The following is a 13592-nucleotide window of genomic DNA, read 5'->3' on the forward strand; positions in this document are numbered from 1 at the left end:
ATAGAAGGGCTTGTTGGAGTCATGAGGCGGTGCTCCTCTGCATTTACATAAGGTCCTACTCACCGCGTGGTGGCTAGGTATCTAGTAATCAGTATGTCTGAAGCTATGGCCCAAAGAATAGTATTCCATTTACTCGAACAATATGTACGTATGTACTTCCGTGTCTGACTCTATACTCTGGACTTCTACACGGAAGATAGCACCATTTGCCAGGCCCTTACTGCCACGCTCCAAGCCTATGAACTGTACACCTTCACCGGGTGGGCCTCCGTGTTCAGCACAAACTGATTCCCACTCCCCTTCTGCACCTGCCATTCATCCTCCGGGGCGAACGCCAGGTACGTGTACTTCAACACCTCGGCAAACATGAAACTCTCCTGGTTATCATAGCGGTTGCCTCCGTTGGCGGCGTTGACGTTGGTCAGGCCTGCGAATCCCGAGTCGGTGCGGCAGTACTTGTTGATCGACTGGAAGGCGCTCCAGATCCACTCGCGGTACTACAAATTCGTTTGTCAGTAAGGAACCCTCTCTTCAGGGGCCTGTTTGCTTACAGTTTCCTGACCAGTCACGCGCCACGCGTAATAGAAGCTCTCGATGACTTCCGGTCGGAGGATATACGCGCCACTGGTGATGTAGAAGCCAGCGCTCGCAAACAAAGACTGTTGGCTGGTGGGGACTGAGTTCGGGTCCCAGCTGAAAGCCTCCGGGCCGATGCCCGTGAGGGTCGAATTGTAGGTGTCGTGGCAGCCGTTGACTAGCTCCAGACCAAAGTCGATCAAGTCGGAGCGGTCCAGCACCGTGCCGCCGAGCAGGAAGCTACCGCCATCGAAGCACGTCAGGTGCTGAGAGCTCAGACCCAGCTTGCCATTGTTGTACGAGGCCAAAAAGGTCAGGTCCGGGCGTGTGGACGGGTGCGACGCCAGGTGCTTCATGGATGACTCCGCCGCCGCCACCCAGCGGTCTTTGTACGTTTCGAATCGGTTGGGATCGTACACGTACATCTTGATCAGATACTCGTAGTACGAATCAGCTCCACCGTTCCAGCTCACCGCGCCGTCGGCAAATTGGCCGGTCGCGATGTTGATGTTGCTTCCCACCAATCCGGGGAAAGGCTCCGCAGATTGGGGCTGGGGGTTTAGCAGGTAAGACTCCGCCTTTTGACTCAGGTCCGCGTAGGTAGAGTCTCCAACCAAATCGGACAAACGTGTCCATTCCAGGACAAGGGTGCCGGTGACTGCGAGGCCATTGGTGGTGGCCCCATCGTTACCTTGAGAGGTGATGTTGAGATTGTTGTACGGAACGCCCGACGGGGTGTTAAAGGCGAATTTGAGAACATCACCCAGATTCTTGGACTGCGTGAGCAAGGTGTCGACCTTCGACGAATCGTCCACCAGGTCGGCGGCAGGGCCTTTCAACAGGTCATAGCCGGATAACATGCCGCCAAGGTAGCGAATGGTGGTCTCGAACAGGCTGACCGTGCTACTGGTGCTTGAGTAGTCAATCTTCGCTACATGGTCGAGAATCTGGTTCACAATGGTCGCATTGCGCATGATCACGGCGGTGGAGAGGGCATCCACCGCGGATGCTCCCCATCCGTTGCGGGAATCTCCATAGCCATTGGAAATGGGGTGTAGCTCGTCATGAGGGAAAGCATACTGATAGTAGCCATCCCAAGCGTGGGAAAAAGCCTCTTTGACGGCATCAGCGCGCGATTGGTCTTTGTCTTCGGTGCGCAGAACGGGCTGGACAAATCGGGCTTGCGGAAAGGCGGCACTAGGGCTGACGAGGGCCAACGCCGTCAGCGACAAAGAGAGTGAGGAGAAATGCATGACCCCGGTGAGAGAGTGACACAAGGGCAACACGGGAAATTATGGACAACGAATGGGTACTGCACTCGAGAGCAGAAACAAACCCAAAGAGTGACAGCCTGAAAAACAACAGGCGGAGGGGAGGGGCAACCAGTATAAATAACGATCGCACGCACTAGATCCCGCAATCCGGTGCTAGTTGTCGACGATGAGGATGGGGAAAAGAGGAGAGAGGGGGGGGGGGGGGGGGAGAATGATTTAGGAGTTTAAGAAGAAGGAGCCTGGACCTGAAGGAGCAGGAGGCATGCATAGGGAGAGAAAGGCTACATCATGGCCAGCAGTTGGTCCATTCCTCGCCGATCTGGGGACCGCGATTGGTGATTGCAGGGGCCTCCACCGTCCATGCTATGCATCGAGATGCAAGGGTGGATTCCGGTTTGGACCGATTCAGTCTGAATATGAGTACCCTTCTTTCTTTTGTTCATCCCAGAGTCCAGGCACCAGACCAGACACTCGAGAGTGTGACAAGTCGAAGGTCGAATCGGACCCCGTTGCCTCATACCGTTTCCGCTATACTTCTGGAGACATCACTGGGGCAGGTCAGCTCGCCAGGCTGTCAAGGGTCGGAGCAGATGATGCGGAGAGAAAGCAGATGATCGCATTTCCCCTCATCGTTGATGGCAATGATCGGCAGGAGCACTCGGCACAAGAGTGAAAGACCCTTAAGCTGACTTTCTTTAGCCTCTTTAGCCAGAATGTCACTATAGTCAGGGGGTTGCGTCCCAAACCACCCCAATGGAGTGAATGAGGGGGAAACTAACAAGGCTATAATTGATCCTCAAAAAGAAGTTGTCCGGTCAGGCACAGCAATGGCGAAGTATGGCTGCCCGCGTTTGCAATTCGGCTGTGCCGCCATGGTAAAAAAGTATCCAGTTTCACCCAGTAGGACAAATGGAAATGATTCCATCCCTGACGTAAGCTTTGGTTCACAGTGACTGTTCCTGACCCGTGCAGAAGGCGGTCAGCCAATTAAACCCTGCCCGCCGGTTTGTCTCAAACGAGCAGGCGGTCAAGGTCTCCGATTGCGGGGCAGGCGAGAAAATTGCAGGCGGAACCGATAGGAAAGTATTCTTCCAGAAGGCGGCGGCGGGCGAAATATGATTCATACTCACCACTCACCACTTCCTCCTCCTCTTGAATCTTCTTCCCTCCTCTCCCCACCTTCTTTTTTCTCGTCAGTTTTCCCTGTCCTGTTTCTCTCACTCACCCCCGTCCTGGGGCCTCATCTATCGGCTCTCTATCACCTCCTCTTTTTCTACAAACAATCATCGATTGATTACCTCACCATGTCGACTCCCCTCCTCGTCTCGTACGACCCCGCCGCCGCCTCCACCGGCGGTTTGTCGCTGAAGCAGATCGCCTACTTCGGTCGCGTTCTGATCAAGGTTTCCAGCCTCGCTCAGGCAGAGGATTTCCTCAAGCGCAACTTCCGCCTTCTGGATGTCTACGTCGATGCCACTGCCATTGCCTCCTCCGGTGACTTGGTCGATATCCTCAACGCCGGTGCCGCCAAGATCTTTGTCACCCTCAGCCAATTGAACGCCTTGTCCGAAGAACAGTCCGTCCCTTCATCTCGGATTGTTGCCATTGCCTCCGAGAGCCAAATCAATGCCTTCCAGTCGTGGGTTGGCGGATCTGCCGAGCGCCAAGAGGCTGGTCTATCTACCGATGCCTCTGCCATCAAGACTTTGGCTGAGCAATTGAACATCAACCTCGAAGCTCAGAACCTCTACCGCACATACTCTGGCGCTGTCACCGAGGAGACCTTGAAGGACACTATCGGTCAAGGAGGTGTCTGTGTTGTCCCCGCCGACGCTCTGACCTTCGACCACCAACAACCCAACGGCAAGATTGCCGCCGCCTCATTGGTCGCCGCTCGCGCTGTGACCGACCAAAGCAACGGTCTTTATGCAACCACCGTCACCGATGAAAGAGGAATTTGCTTGGGATTGGTGTGGAGTAGCACTGAAAGCATTGCAGAGGCTCTTCGCACCGGTACAGGCGTCTATCAGAGCCGCAAACGTGGCTTGTGGTACAAGGGCCAGTCCAGTGGAGATGTGCAAGAATTGATTCGCATTGGTTTCGATTGCGACAGCGACTGCTTGGTCTTTGTTGTCAACCAGATTGGTAGAGGTAAGTCTATCCACACTACCCGTGGCGTTCTCGCTTAACCAGAAATAGGTTTCTGCCACCTGGGTGCCCCCAGCTGTTTCGGACCTTACAGCGGCCTCGCTCGTCTGCAAAAGACGCTGCAAGCTCGCAAGGCCGATGCTCCCGCCGGCTCCTACACTGCACGCCTTTTCAACGAGCCTAAGCTCACTCAGGCAAAGATCATGGAGGAGGCTGATGAGTTGTGCCGTGCCAACACCAAGGAGGAGATTGCTTTCGAGGCCGCCGATCTGCTTTACTTTGCCCTGACTCGCTGTGTCGCTGCTGGTGTCAGCCTCGAGGACGTGGAGCGCAACCTTGATCTCAAGAGCCTGAAGGTCAAGCGCAGAAAGGGTGATGCCAAGGGCCCCTGGGCGGAGAAGGCTGGTTTGACCGCCGCCACTCCCGAGTCGAAGCCTGCTGCCCCTGAGCCTTCGCCCCAGAAGGTGGATGAGCCTCTTCAGATGACTCGTGTGGTCACCGCCTCCACCTCGGTTGACGTGGTGAAGGAGTATCTCAAGCGTCCCTCCCAGAAGTCCAACGATGCGATTGTCGCCCTCGTTCGCCCCATCATCCAGGATGTCCGCGAGAATGGCGATGCCGGTGTACTCAAGTACACCCACAAGTTTGAGAAGGCGACTTCTCTGACCTCTCCAGTCATCCGCGCCCCGTTCGCACCTGAGCTGATGAAACTGTCCCCTGAGACCCAGGAAGCCCTTGACATCAGTATTTCCAACATCAAGAAGTTCCACAGCGCTCAGGCGGGCAACCCCGAGGGCCTCAAGGTTGAGACCATGCCCGGTGTTGTGTGCTCTCGTTTCTCACGCCCTATCGAGCGGGTCGGTCTGTACATCCCCGGTGGAACGGCTGTTCTGCCATCCACGGCCATGATGCTGGGAGTTCCTGCTATGGTGGCTGGGTGTGAGAAGATTGTTTTCGCGTCTCCTCCTCGGGCCGATGGCAGCATCTCTCCCGAGATTGTCTACGTTGCTCACAAGGTGGGTGCTGAGAGCATCGTACTCGCTGGTGGTGCCCAGGCGGTTGCGGCCATGGCGTACGGTACTGAGAGCGTCAGCAAGGTCGACAAGATTCTGGGACCAGGCAACCAGTTTGTCACCGCGGCCAAGATGTTGGTCTCTAACGACACCTCTGCTGGTGTCAGCATTGACATGCCCGCCGGTCCCAGTGAGGTGTTGGTGATTGCAGACAAGGATGCCAACCCGGCGTTCGTGGCTTCCGATCTTTTGAGCCAGGCCGAGCACGGAGTGGACTCTCAGGTCATCCTCATTGCCATCGATCTGAATGAGGAGCAGCTCCAGGCTATTGAGAAGGAGGTTGACATCCAGGCCAAGGCTCTTCCTCGCGTCGACATTGTGAAGGGCTCCTTGGCCCATTCGGTCACTTTCGTCGTCCGTGACCTTGCTGAGGCCATGGCTCTGAGCAACGAATACGCTCCCGAGCACCTGATCCTGCAGATTCAGAACGCTGAGGCGGCTGTGGCGAGTGTGAAGAATGCTGGCAGTGTGTTTGTCGGACAGTGGACCCCTGAGAGTGTGGGCGACTACTCTGCTGGCACGAACCACTCTCTTCGTAAGTTTACCCTTTTTGGTTTCAGGGAGCAATGGCTAACGATTCGCAGCTACCTATGGATATGCCAAGCAGTACTCTGGCGTGAACCTCGGATCTTTCCTCAAGCACATCACCAGCTCCAACCTGACTGCGGAGGGTCTTCTGGGTCTGTCTCGTACGGTGGAGCAGCTGGCTGCGGTTGAGGGACTCGATGCGCACAAGCGGGCTGTGAGCATCCGTGTGGCGCACATGAAGAAGCAGCAGCAGTAGTTCGATGATGATGCATCATGTTTCGTTTTCTTTAGCAGCTAGTTACGATCTGACGCGTGTAATATTGCAAGCATAGCCAATCAGAAAAGTATGATTCCCATGTGACGATCAATGTACAATATGAAGAACATTTGGTATCTCGGACGCCTGGCGATCTATAAACCCACTTGAATAAGAGAACAAAAACGGGGCAACTTTTCCGTCCCAACCCATGCAGTGACAAGCAAGCGATAAAGAAACATCAATCATGTAGCCGCGATTGAAGAGACAAACAACAGGCGCAGGACCGATCACCGCTTGCGCTCGCGGATCTTCCACTTGACACCATTCTTATTCGTGCCTCCGACGACATTGTCCATGCGGCCCCGCTGCCAGTCCAGCTCGCGGGCTGCGGCCGTGATCTCCTTGTACTGCTTCTGCAGGGCCTTGATCTTGTTGTCTCTGGCCTCGGTGGCGCGCTTCTTCAACTTGCGGGCGCGCCTGGCCTCGACCAGGGCCTGACGCTCAGCCTCGATCTGCTTCTGCGACTTCTTCTGCTGCTGCTGTTGCTTCTTGCGCTGGCCGAACGAGTCATCATCCTCGTCGCTTTGGGAGTCCTCCTCCTCTTCCAACCGTAACAGCCTTTCCCGCTTCAAATCCTTCTGTTCACCCCGATCCTCCACAAAGACGACCTTCCTCGACTTGCCCCCAGCATTCAGATCATCTTCATCGTCATCATCCTCATCCCCAAAATCAAAATCGAAATCCATATCATCATCAAACCCATTAAACTCATCATCGGCCCCCTTCTTCCCCTTCGTCTTCGGCTCTTTCTTCTCCTCCTTCTCCCCAAGCGCGGCCTTGATCTCCACCTGCACCTTGACTTCCTCCTCCAACCGCCCCAACTGCCGACGAATCCGCTCCCCCTGCGTGCGGAGGTACCCCGCGTCCTGCGTCTTGAGCAATTTGATGGCATCGTGGCTCAGGCCGCGCGCCGCGGCCGAGTCGCGCACGCCCGTGCCGTGCCGCCCCTGCCGCGCGGTGTGGCTGGAAAGCATGCCGAAGTTGAATTCATCGGGGTTGCGGTCGCGGACCTTCTCCTGGAGGCGCTTGAGCTTGGCCTTTTTGGCATTGTAGTCTTTGGCGCGGAGGGAGTAGTCCTATTTTCGGGGGGAAAGAGTTAGTATTGCAGGCAGTAAAAACCTGAGAGGGGGCAAGAGGAGGAGAGGGTTTACCTTGTGCTTTTCAAGGATACCCCATTTTTCGCGGCCGTGGAGTTGGGCGCGCTCCTTGTGGTTGCGCCGTTGGACGGTGTTGCGCATGGTGGACATTTTGATCTGAGGATGGCACCGGAGGGGCCGGTTTTCTGCTCAGAGTTCTGATGGGAGAGAAGGAAGGAAGCCAGACGAGAGGGGTCCTGGATTTGATACGGAGGTCGTGGTGGAGAGAGTATGGCTAGGCTATTCAAAAAAAAGTCGGCGGGCAAGGCGGAGGGATGGCGGAGCGACTAAACTGCTTTGGGATCAGTCCACCCGGTTTGAACTTTGTCCGCATCCAAGCTCCGAGCTGCGGTGGTTGATTGTGAGACTGATTGTGAGACCGATTGTGAGACCGATTGTGAGAGCGTGGCTCATTGACTCGTTGATTGTATTCTTACTCGCATTGCATCAGGCTGCTTTTTGGTGGATCTGCATGAAGTGACTCACGACTGCGTGACCAATTCACCACCACCTCCTCCTCCTCCATCACCACCGACAGACGGACAGACAGACAGACACGGACAATCAGCCCAGTGATCGACCAACGCTACTAGAATACTGCATCCTGCAACCATTGCACTCGAACCACTCGATCAGATCCCACACCTCCTCAAACTCAGACTCATACTCACTCACGCACCCTCAATCCCGAACCCAAACCCAAACTCAAACCCAAGACCCTCCCCAAAATGACGACCCCAAAATACAACCTCCGCAACCCCCTGCCCCTCTCCGCCACCCAAGAATCCGAAGTCAAGCAAATATACTACAAACGCGTACGAGGCCACTGCGCCCCGGAGATCAAGGGTACGAACCTGCCCCCACCACTTGCAGCAGAGCGCCCCTCCCCCCAAAAACCCCCCAATTGCTCTCCTCCCCTCCCCCTCAACCCCAGAGCAACCCCCCAACCAAACCTCAACCCCGAATGCACACCGCTAACCCCATTTGCTACGTGTCCAGCCTTCGCCGAATGCGCCGTCAACCGCACGGTAACCGCGACCTGGGTGTGCCGGACGCAGCGGCTGGCGATGAACGCGTGCATGGTGGCGCACGCCAAACCAGAAGAAGAAGACCGGGCGCGGGAGGAGTGGTTCGCGACGCACGAGGAGCGGCGGCGCGCGGAGCAGGCCAAGCTGGACGCCGTCGAGGAGCGGCGCGCGCAGGTCATCTCGATGATGCGGGCGGATGATGAGCGGCGGCGGCGGCAGCAGGAGGAGGAGAAGGTGCGGCAGCAGCAGAAGTAGGCTGCGCCGGGGGACGGATGTTCTTCTTGGTCCGGGTGAGGTTGGCAGTGGGTTGGGTTTTTGGAGCGGGAGGTCAGTTCGCACCGTTGGTGCTGGGGGGGTTGGGTGCGGATGCATGAGGATATGCGATTGGGGCTCGCTTCATGGGCGTTATGTTGTGTCTTCTTTGCTTATGTTGTATGATATGGCGTTTTATGTTCATTGGCTTTTCTTTTTTGTCCGTCGTTGTATGCAGGGTACCTTTTAGAAAGCATGTGTACATGTATAGTATGGACCGACCAGAGAGTGGCTGAGAGCTCAAGGATATAAAAGTGGTGGCAGGAAGCCGAAGCTGAAGTCGTGATGATTATAGATATGGTATAGAACCTGACCTCTCTCCTCCTCGAAAGTCGATAACCCTATTTTCACGCCGAGCGCCAAAACACCATCCAACCCCCTAACTAAACATCCGTCATATCCTTATCCCCATCATCGGCCTCCCCCATGGCCGTGTCCTCCCCAAACACATCCTCCATCTTGCCATCCTCATCCTCATCCTCACCATCCTCCTCCTCCTTCTTCACCCCGGGCCCCCCATTCTCCCGCGCACCGCCGGACGTGCCATCGCCCCCGAAATCCCCCGGCTGCTCTACCTCCACCTCCTCCTCGCCTTCACTCTCCCACTCCTCGCGCAGATTCCAACCGTTGCCCGTCAAGCAGAACCGCTCCGGCGGCAGCCGCAGCCCGCCCATCAGCACACTGCCCTGGCTGCCGGCGACCACCTTGGAGTTGCCCTGCTGATCGAACCCGCGGCTGGCGCCCGGCAGCGCCACACGGTTGCGCTCCGCCGCGACATCCATGAGGAACTCCTTGGGCAGGCCGGACTGGAACTGGTAGTGCAGGCGGGAGGCGATGCTCAGCCGCAGTGCCGGCAGGCTGACGCTGTTGACCTCGGGCGGACCGCGCGCCGCCGCGCCCGTGTCCGTCGTCGCGCCCGCGTACCCCTCCGTCGCCAGGTGCACCGCGTCCTGCAGCACGCTCGACGTGTACCGGTACGCGAAGTCGAGGAGCTGCAGCGGCACGCGCTCCTGGTACGCCGTCACGCCCAGGCTGGCGAGCAGCATGTGGATGAGGCGCACATCGCGCGGGCGCCGCGACTTGCCGCTGTCTTTGAGGGAGGTCGAGGGGATCTGCGTCGGTTGGTTGGGGGGTGCCGGGGTCGTGGAGGCGGCGGGTGCTGTTGTGGGGGCTGTTGTGTTGGGGTTGGCGGTGCTGGTGCTAGTGCTGCTGGTGGGGTTGTTCGTCGACGTCGTCGTCGTGTTGTTCGTGGTGTTCATGTTGGAGGCCGCGTTCGGGGTCGATTGGTGGTGGTCGGCGGGAGGGGTGATAGGGTGGTTGGTTGTCGCTGCGCCGGGATTGGATGGGTGCGAGGGTGAGGCCATATCTGAGGGGGAAAGTGGAATGGAGGAGATGCACTGATGTCGTGCGGAGTGCTTTGCTGTGGAAGGCGCGCTGTTGTAGGTACGGAGGACTGTACGTAGTGTCGCCTACCGCCTTGCGACGGGTAAGGGAGCGATGAGGAAAGAGTGAAGCGGCTGTCAATTGACAACCTTAAGCATTATCGTTCCGCGATCGATCAACAGCCCACCAGAAATGGAACTCTGTCGTCTATCGTCAAGGCTGAGGTAGGTGGATGGATGTCAGTTCGCAGTCTGCAGGCAGCAAGTGGAGGGAACTTGGAAGCAATTAATTATTGAATCTGGAAAGTGACTGGAGCGGGATTCTTCCCGCCACGCTAGTCCCCGTCCGGACATCGGCTCACTCTTCCAGGTTATGAAGTATACCTAAGGTTGGTATCATCATCTCCGTGCCTCAAGGTACAGTACCAAGTAAAAACACTAACTAGAGATTGGAGGCCTTCTGAGTCCACATCTCCTGTGTCTTTATGTCCATAGAGCTACTACTCCACAAGTGTATTAACATATAACTGTGACTCTTGACTAGACTATGCATCCTTGCAACGCCTCAATGCTGCTCTATAAACAAACACCCCCATGCAAGCTCTATCTATGCCATCACAGCTCGAAGCATCGGCGACAATCGTCCTCAGACGGGGTATAGAGCGTGTCTTACGCTATTCATTGCCCACCGATTCAACAACAACGCCCAACAACACTTCAACGAGAGGGTGGCCGCGGGGGAGACCGTGGAGTGGCACTGACAGCTCTCACTTCCTCCTCGTTGGGAAGAATGTGGTGATCATCCACCAGTTCAGATCCGTCCACGGAGTCTTGCGATATATAACTGGCGCCAAGGTCCTCCTCTTCGTCAATCTCCTCCTCGTCCAGAGCCTCGCTGCCATCGTCGCTGATCTCGCCGTCGTACTCCTCATCTTCAAGTTCTTCGTCCTCATCCAGCTCCTCCTCGTCCTCCTCCTCCTCCTCGTCTTCCTCGGGTTCCTCGTCTTCGGCTTCACTGTCTGTGCATGAGAACGCCTCGAGGTCGGGCGGGGGTTCACGCCAATACGTGAAATCGGTGTACTCCTCGCCACCAGCCTGAACCAGCAAACTGACGGGCGGGAAGAAGTGGTCAAGCAGCTCTCCCATTGAAACATAACTGCTCTTGTATTTGTTCAAACTGAGAAGGTCCAACGACACCTCCGTATTCGAGTTGATGGTGAAAATCCGTGTCGAAGGGATATTCACCGAGCGGTAGCTTAGCGCGTCCGTCAGGCGATTGCCAAACCCGGCGTAGAATGGGTTCTCCTTGCCATTGAACAGGTTCAGGATGTCTCGCAAGCACGCCATCTTGAAGACTTCGGGCTTCCGAAGGTAGATCTCCCGTCGAAGTGCCGCCATGGTCCGGTCCGGACTCATAATGGTTGGACCCTTGGGGAGTCGGTAGCCATCCTGGCACACTCCATATAAATAGGCTCGCGTCGTGTCGGCCTGGCCGACGGATCGACTGGTAAGGTACATGATGTTGTAGCCATTATTAGCGATGTCTGTGTACAACTTGGCGACTCCAGCATGTGTCCAGTCTCGTCCAATCATGTTCAGCACATGACCCAAAGCATCAGACCTATGAGAGTTAGTGGGAGCAAAGCCGATGGCACGAGTCTTGTACTTACTTAGTAATGGTCCCGTCAATATCTGAGATCACAATTGGCGTGTTGCCGTTCCACAGATACATGTTGGCGGTGCAGGTTGCTCGGTTCACACTGAACGACATGTTGTTGGGACCAGGTTTCAGTTTCAGTGCCTTGAGCTGGTCGCTGGTCAATCGTAAAGTCTTTGCGTAATTACGTGTGGGTTCCAAGGCAAGCGAATCTTGACTAGGTGACTGTGGCGGTGTAGGAAAGCCGGGTTGCACGTCTGATTGCGTCCGAAAGTGACGGGCCGTCACTGCCTTGTCATGGATGGACGGGTCGCTATCGCTATGGTACCCCGGGTCGGAGATGGCATTTTCACTCATTGCCGACCCCGGTCGCATTGTGTTGAACGTAGCCCGGCGATCGGCAGCCTCTTTGGCCTCCTCGCTGCTGTAGATCCATAGATTACCGTGCTCATCCGCCCCGATGAGGGCTCCGATGTCGCAATTGCCCTCCAATTCTTCGGCGAGAATCTTCCGAGCAATTATTTCCGCCCGCAGCGCGTCTTCCTCGTTGCTTTTGTAGCCCGTCATATCCAGCATCAAATCTCCAGTCTCCGTTACGCGAGATGGGATGTTCGACCCGGACAGCTTCTTCGACAGCGATTCGGCTCGAGACATCACTTCCTCAAGCGACAACGGCGGAGGGCTGCGGGATCGTCCATCCGGAGTGGTTTCATCGCCTAAGGCATTCACCGCATACGGCTGATTCGTCACTCCAATACTGTTGGACCGGTTCTTCGTCAAAAGCACGCTATCGGTGGCCATCCGGTCGATCTTGGCGGGGCTCTCGCTGAAGGAGCCATGGCGGGACCGGCCCATAGTTGAATCATTATCCGGTGATCGCGACAGAGGTGTAATTGTACCTGTGAGGCCATCAGTCGTTGTCCAAGTACAAGACCCTCCTCAACGTACCCAGGTCGCTGGATGCCCGCATCCCCCGGGACAATATGGGGAGTTCAGCCGATGACTTCCCATCGGCTCGGTTTTCAGTGGGCGACGGAGATCGATCGAGGTCTAAATACTCCGGCTCTGACAAGGAAGAGGAGATGTTCTCTTCGCTGCGCATCTTGGGACTGCTGGTAGGCGAAACCAAGGGTGACGTCTGCAGCGAGGCGGGGATCTCGGCAGTCGTTTCGAACACAAAAAACGCCTCCCCGCCCTCACCCAGCTTCATCGCATAGTCCTGTTTGACGCCATTCACGGAGAATTCCACCTAGCAACATCTTAGCCATAATAGCTGGACAGTGGATGCGGGCCGGCGGTACCTTTTTCTCGTACGGGCGGAGGAGAGAGAACTTGCCGAATCGAACATGAAATGGAGAACAAGCCAAGGTTCCTGCGGCAATTTGCGATTAATAATTGATGAGACGCACCGAAGAGCATGTCAAACAAACCATCTTCTTGCTCGATCACAATGACATCAATTGCCCCGCTAAGGGTGGCTGGGTTGATGGAGTTCCAGGTCTTCGAGACGGAACCGCTGATGCTGCGGACGTATTGCATCCTGCAGGCTCAACAGGGGGTGGTCCCTGGAGGAGGTCGAGTAGATCCGAGAGAAAGCGATTGAGAAGCGAAATCTATTTCAAAGTCTCACCACGCAGGTGGGAGTAGGAGAGGGGTTGAAGGAGGTAATGGTCAGAGGCCGGGGGTGCAGGAATTGCCGCCTACTCCGACATACGTACGTCCCATGTGACAATGCCCGATAGACATGCCCCGAGGCGGGAGACAATACGTAGTAAAGTAGGTAGAAATGATAACGAGAGACGATAGTCACTCGCGCAACAGTCCACTAAAACAATCAGATAAATAATAACCAAGCGAGTGATACCTGTATGGCCAGGTAGACAAGCAAAGAATGTATGAGACTTGGAAAAAAGCCAATAGAACTGGAATAAGAAGGAAAAGAACTCGCAGAACCGTCAATTCCGCGCAGGCAATTGTTGGGAGAGGCTCAACCGCCCAACCGGTCGGCGTCATGTGCTTTCAGCCTTCCAACTATCAACATTCCTCGGCTTGGAACGGGCGCTAGTCCTGCTTTGGATGCCTAGATCAGTCGCACAGGATCTGCACGCTGACTCAGCTGATCTCAAGCCGCCAGCCTTAAGGGTACAGTCAGGTGACTT

General features: G+C 56.0%; 7 protein-coding genes across 7 annotated transcripts; 3 read left to right on the top strand and 4 right to left on the bottom strand.

Annotated features, from left to right (window-relative positions):
• Window positions 1-236: 236 nt before the first annotated feature.
• On the bottom strand, window positions 237-1991 carry BO82DRAFT_331612 (glycoside hydrolase family 47 protein; the record flags this gene model as incomplete). The annotated part of the gene is made up of 2 exons (XM_025633150.1): window positions 552-1991; window positions 237-497 (listed from the first exon to the last, which is right to left on the bottom strand). The coding sequence occupies exons 1-2, from the start codon at window positions 1827-1829 to the stop codon at window positions 237-239; spliced, it is 1539 nt and encodes a 512-aa protein (XP_025493884.1). The 5' UTR covers window positions 1830-1991.
• Window positions 1971-2578, top strand: BO82DRAFT_38740 (uncharacterized protein). The gene has a single exon (XM_025638310.1). The coding sequence runs from the start codon at window positions 2113-2115 to the stop codon at window positions 2521-2523; it is 411 nt and encodes a 136-aa protein (XP_025493885.1). The 5' UTR covers window positions 1971-2112; the 3' UTR covers window positions 2524-2578.
• Window positions 2579-2989: 411 nt separating this feature from the next.
• Window positions 2990-5965, top strand: BO82DRAFT_306373 (histidine biosynthesis protein HIS4). The gene is made up of 3 exons (XM_025632252.1): window positions 2990-4001; window positions 4050-5606; window positions 5656-5965. Exons 1-3 carry the CDS (start codon window positions 3155-3157, stop codon window positions 5853-5855), a joined length of 2604 nt encoding a protein of 867 aa, XP_025493886.1. The 5' UTR covers window positions 2990-3154; the 3' UTR covers window positions 5856-5965.
• Window positions 5916-7274, bottom strand: BO82DRAFT_352743 (rRNA-processing protein UTP11). The gene is made up of 2 exons (XM_025634776.1): window positions 7070-7274; window positions 5916-6994 (listed from the first exon to the last, which is right to left on the bottom strand). The coding sequence occupies exons 1-2, from the start codon at window positions 7163-7165 to the stop codon at window positions 6146-6148; spliced, it is 945 nt and encodes a 314-aa protein (XP_025493887.1). The 5' UTR covers window positions 7166-7274; the 3' UTR covers window positions 5916-6145.
• A 115-nt stretch (window positions 7275-7389) lies between these two features.
• BO82DRAFT_352744 (uncharacterized protein) lies at window positions 7390-8682 on the top strand. The gene is made up of 2 exons (XM_025634777.1): window positions 7390-7900; window positions 8054-8682. The coding sequence occupies exons 1-2, from the start codon at window positions 7783-7785 to the stop codon at window positions 8335-8337; spliced, it is 402 nt and encodes a 133-aa protein (XP_025493888.1). The 5' UTR covers window positions 7390-7782; the 3' UTR covers window positions 8338-8682.
• On the bottom strand, window positions 8613-10032 carry BO82DRAFT_352745 (putative transcription initiation factor TFIID, 31kD subunit). The gene has a single exon (XM_025634778.1). It carries the CDS (start codon window positions 9756-9758, stop codon window positions 8778-8780), a length of 981 nt encoding a protein of 326 aa, XP_025493889.1. The 5' UTR covers window positions 9759-10032; the 3' UTR covers window positions 8613-8777.
• Window positions 10033-10493: 461 nt separating this feature from the next.
• On the bottom strand, window positions 10494-12972 carry BO82DRAFT_279326 (putative lipin Smp2; the record flags this gene model as incomplete). Its single annotated transcript, XM_025631262.1, has 5 exons — window positions 10494-11397; window positions 11447-12220; window positions 12378-12682; window positions 12735-12805; window positions 12864-12972. The coding sequence occupies 5 exons, from the start codon at window positions 12970-12972 to the stop codon at window positions 10494-10496; spliced, it is 2163 nt and encodes a 720-aa protein (XP_025493890.1).
• Window positions 12973-13592: the final 620 nt, after the last annotated feature.

This window comes from Aspergillus uvarum (assembly GCF_003184745.1).
Source record: "Aspergillus uvarum CBS 121591 unplaced genomic scaffold BO82scaffold_15, whole genome shotgun sequence".
Taxonomy (NCBI): Eukaryota; Fungi; Ascomycota; class Eurotiomycetes; order Eurotiales; family Aspergillaceae; genus Aspergillus; species Aspergillus uvarum.